The 5,022-nt window shown below is 38.0% G+C and overlaps 1 protein-coding gene across 1 annotated transcript; it reads right to left on the bottom strand.

Moving 5' to 3' along the window:
- Positions 1 to 3,327: 3,327 nt before the first annotated feature.
- LOC139459137 (uncharacterized) lies at positions 3,328 to 4,412 on the bottom strand. Its single transcript, XM_071240591.1, has 4 exons — positions 4,178 to 4,412; positions 3,935 to 4,050; positions 3,439 to 3,692; position 3,328 (listed from the first exon to the last, which is right to left on the bottom strand). Coding segments are annotated over exons 1-4 (606 nt in total).
- Between the last annotated feature and the right edge of the window lie 610 nt (positions 4,413 to 5,022).

Genomic DNA, 5,022 nt, shown 5'->3' with positions numbered 1-5,022 from the left:
GTGATCCAGTCCACAGGGCTAACTGCAGCTGAACTTTACTAGCCCTGAAGAAGATCAGTTAGCCCAGACTACACAACAGATAACAAAGTCTGAAAATCATGTCTTCATAACTATTAAGTTTAATAAAGTTCAACTTCTTGTGAGTTCATGAGGTTTTTGAGACAGGTACTGAACTCGTACAAACAATATAATCTTTGTTCTCATCACAACCACATTCAACTTCTAAAAAATAATGACACTGAAACATCAAATAACAACAACACTGATTCACTGAGTAAAATTCTTTCAATTCATTAGTTTAACAACACTCTTTACAGTCAGATGGAGAGTTATCAGACTGAGCAACATCCTTTGCAATGACTAGAGCAGCAGACAACAGATTGTGAGCCCTCTCCTCAAGTCTGAGAAGGTTTTCTTGGGGATTGCCTAAAAGTCGGGCCGGGCCGGGCCAAGACGGGCCAAAGTTTTACTGGCTAATTACTTCATTATCGGCGATCATACCTACATAAAATTGATGAAACATACACATATGACATTAATGAACAATCACCAAACAAAAAGGTCCACCATAAGTAAGTAATTCGGAGTAAATCGCTTGAAAACCAGAAAGTAGAGCTGTGTGTAAGCGTCGATGATCTTGGTAACATGTAAAAGAGCAATCGTTAAACGAAATAAGATTTGAAACGTATCAAATACTTCTAGCTATCGTGATACAAATTTCCATCTGTCGGCATAGCGTTTATATTTATAGGAACGTACTATATATAAGTAAATACTACTTTATAATGTCACTGATCGCCGTATTTAAAGCAGACACGTTGGTTAAAGCAGACCTCTTCTCCCTATACTCTCAACAGTCACACAAGTGTTCGGTCCGACTTGGCCCGGACTGTCAAAATCAACTTAAACCTCACAGATGTATCATCAAATGGATCCACATCTTTCGATTAGTATTATATCTACCTAAATACCACTTTATAGTGTCTCAGATCGCTGTACTTAAAGAAAACAAGGGGCTCAAAGTGAAGCCATTTTCCCTCTACATTCTCAACATAGTCTCTATCAGAAGTGTTTTGCTTGTGTTGGGTCCGACTTGGCCTGGGCCGTCAAAATCAACTTTAAACATACACATGTTTCTTCAAATGTGTTTACATCTATAGATTAGTGTTATATCTACCTATATACCACTTTATAATGTCACGGTACATCGTATTTAAAGAAAACAAGGGGCTCAAAGTGAAGCAATTTTACTGTATTTTCTTAAGAAAATCCAAGTCAGAAGTGATCGGTCCGACTTGGCCCGGGCTGTCAAAATCAACTTAAACCTCACAGATGTATCATCAAATGGATCCACATCTTTCGATTAGTATTATATCTACCTAAATACCACTTTATAGTGTCTCAGATCGCTGTACTTCAAGAAAACAAGGGGCTCAAAGTGAAGCCATTTTCCCTCTACATTCTCAACATAGTCTCTATCAGAAGTGTTTGACTTGTGTTGGGTCCGACTTGGCCCGGCCGTCGAAATCAACTTTAAACATACACGTTTCTTCAAATGTGTTAACATCTATAGATTAGTGTTATATCTACCTATATACCACTTTATAATGTCACGGTACATCGTATTTAAAGGAAATAAGGGGCTCAAAGTGAAGCATTTTTAATGTATTTTCTTAAGAAAATCCAAGTCAGAAGTGTTTGGTCCGACATGGCCCGGGCTGTCTAAATCAACTTAAACCTCACAGATGTATAATCAAATGGATCCACATCTTTCGATTAGTACTATATCTACCTAAATACCACTTTATAGTGTCTCAGATCGCTGTACTTCAAGAAAACAAGGGGCTCAAAGTTAAGCCCTTTTCCCTCTACATTCTCAACATAGTCTCTATCAGAAGTGTTTGACTTGTGTTGGGTCCGACTTGGCCCGGGCCGTCATAATCAACTTTAAACATACACGTTTCTTCAAATGTGTTTACATCTATAGATTAGTGTTATATCTACCTATATACCACTTTATAATGTCACGGTACATCGTATTTAAAGAAAACAAGGGGCTCAAAGTGAAGCATTTTTAATGTATTTTCTTAAGAAAATCCAAGTCAGAAGTGTTTGGTCCGACTTGGCCCGGGCTGTCAAAATCAACTTAAACCTCACAGATGTGTCATCAAATGGATCCACATCTTTCGATTAGTATTATATCTACCTAAATACCACTTTATAGTGTCTCAGATTGCTGTACTTAAAGAAAACAAGGGGCTCAAAGTGACATAGGTGATTGACATAGGTGATTTGCATACTTGAAAGATAGTGTTCCTGATTCCAGAAAATCAGGTCTCCTTGGCCTTACAGATCTAGAATTCCATAGGTGGACAGATGGAGTAGGATCAAATGACATGACCTCTGGGGTTTCGATCAAGACCATAAGGAGGTCTGACAGGTGACTGTCTTTCAAATTGCTCCGCCAGTCTGTCTTGACCCGCCCCATTGCTGAGAAGCCCCGCTCTGCCTCAAAAGAGCTGGCAGGCAGGGTGAAGATCAACAAGACCAAGGACATTTTCATAACCTTGTTCCTTCAGCTGACTGTTCAGGTCCTTCCATGAAGCTGTTGATGGCTCTGGATAAAGTCAGTGCAAAGAACAAAAACATTGTTTTGAATAATATTTTCATGAAATAATGTAAATAAAATGAAAAGGTCAATGGGCAGTCAGCTAATCTTAAATTAAACATATGATAATTAAAAAAATTAAATGAAATTGAATTTACCTATACACTGCATCCTTAAGTCTTGTCCATTCTGGTTCTACTTGCCATGGGTCAAATCCAGCTTTCTCCAATCCTTGCTTTAATGTTTTCACTAAGCTGGCCAAATGAACGTCACCAAAGTCTGTTGAAACAACATGAACAGAAACAACTAAAAACTTATATCAGAAAATTATCAAGGGTTTACTTAGTATTCAGATGAACACCAGTAATTCTGATCACACTAAATATACAGTTGCACCACTTAGTTACAGTACACAATTGACGCAAATACCTCAATTTGACAAATAACTATTTCACAGACATTAACTATTAACATTTAAGTTTACCTGCTTGGAGAGTTAGGGGCCATAGGTTCAGATTTGTGATGCCGCATGCCTCTGCAACACCATCATCTATTTCAAATCTGTCTGTCATACTGCTGACCAGTCTGTCCAGTACTTTGACTCTTCCAGCCTTGAAGGATACTAGGTTTCCTTTCAAATGATGCCCTTCATATAGCTCCACACTGTCAGACTCAGAATTTTCATCAGTTCCTGTAAAACGTTTTAATTTTGGACCATCCCTGGAAAATAAATAAATACAGAAACTGTTGCTCAATTTCAACATAGTGTACCTACATTAATCCACCGACTTCATCCTATGATAAATTTATTTAGCAAAAATGTCACTGACTAACAGTAACAGAAAGAAACTTTCATCTCATAGAAGTTTGTCAGGGTGTTCTTAGCCAGCTGGATTTCGACATACACATCTTCCAAGGTTGCCTCTTTTCTCTGAAAAGCCTCAGAGACGGCAGACAGGCAGCAGACAATGTCCCACATGAAGAGCAGGAAAGCAACCATAGACTTGTCCTGTAGATGTTTTAAGAAATTCACTGCTTTCCTAGCAGACTCCTTGTTGTGTGCTGGGTCGCAAGGGTTTTGGATCTATAAATATCAAATTCAAACATGATCATCCCTTTGCAAATGTTTGATAAATTGTTTAAATTTTCACACCTAGATTATGAAGAAAAGCAGAACAATGCAGACTGACAGAAAACTATTAAATTAAAGCCTTAATATATATTACAAAACAAGTTACTGCGTGTTCATTTTTAATTCTTAGACTTGGAAGCAAAGCAATGTGTGGAGGACAACAAAATTTAGGGAACGCTTTTAAAACATCTTACTTGCTGGAGATGCTGAATCATTGGTCTATAGGATGTCATGAGGTTTCGTAACGCTCTCTTGATATGGCTGACCCACCTGGTGCCACCAACACGGGATGGTATGAGCACTTCCACATCTGCAAATGAATTGCAAGCCGTATCATAAAAATGCCATAGTCAATTAATCAATTCATTTAATAATATAAAAATATAAAATGGTTGCAAATTTCAATAATAATGGAAATAAGAGTGAAAGAAGAGTGCCTTCCATGGCAAAAGCCTGCAATAGGTTGCTCCTGTTCAGGGGACTGTTGCGATAAAAGAGATAAACACCCAGTAGGAGATTGGAAGGCTTGGTCCAAAGCGACAGGTCCTTTGTTGCATCTTTAAATGACAACTCAACTGAACTGAACTGGGCTGAACAGTGGATACCTTGGATGAATGCTCGATTAGTCTGGTCCTTTAGCCTCTTCACGACACCTGCCTTCTTTCCAACCATCACGAAGGCACCATCAGTTGCAATACCTGGAAAGACCAAAGTCGTCATCATGATCATGCATGATTATTTTCTCCAGGTCAATGTTTCTGGGTTTTAAATGCGTAAACCAAAAGTGACCATGCAAGCCTTGACTATTCTATATTTCTACCACATTTTTATTACATCATCATTATTTCATTAAACTTGAGGGCTTGTAAATGTACAATTTCTTTATTAAAATAATTGCAACTAAAAAAATACTGTGACCTACCAATAAGCTTGTCCTTCCATTGTAGACCAAAAACATCTGTCAAACCATCTGATAGGGTTGTAGATATTGTTTCTGCATCTGCTTTCCCAATGTTCTTGATACAAGTGAAATGGGTTTGGAGAACACCTTGATGACAAAATCGAGTGTACAAGATCTCGCTTTCAATGTGTGCAGTATCAGTTGCACCATCAGAAATTATAGAAAGGAAACTCGCGTTTTCAACATCCTTTCTAATTGATGACCTTGTCTCCTCAGCAATGTAATAAACAAACTGCCGACATGATTTGTCATTCCTGTAGGTTTCCCCTATATTCACCCCCTTCATTTCATCCAAATCACAAATAAAAGAAAAGTCAGAGT

This window comes from Haliotis cracherodii, unplaced genomic scaffold, assembly GCF_022045235.1.
Source record: "Haliotis cracherodii isolate W230 unplaced genomic scaffold, xgHalCrac1.p SCAF_1, whole genome shotgun sequence".
In the NCBI taxonomy this organism is placed as follows: domain Eukaryota; kingdom Metazoa; phylum Mollusca; class Gastropoda; order Lepetellida; family Haliotidae; genus Haliotis; species Haliotis cracherodii.
Note: the sequence above shows the minus strand (reverse complement) of the source record. Positions and strands in the feature narration are given on the sequence as shown.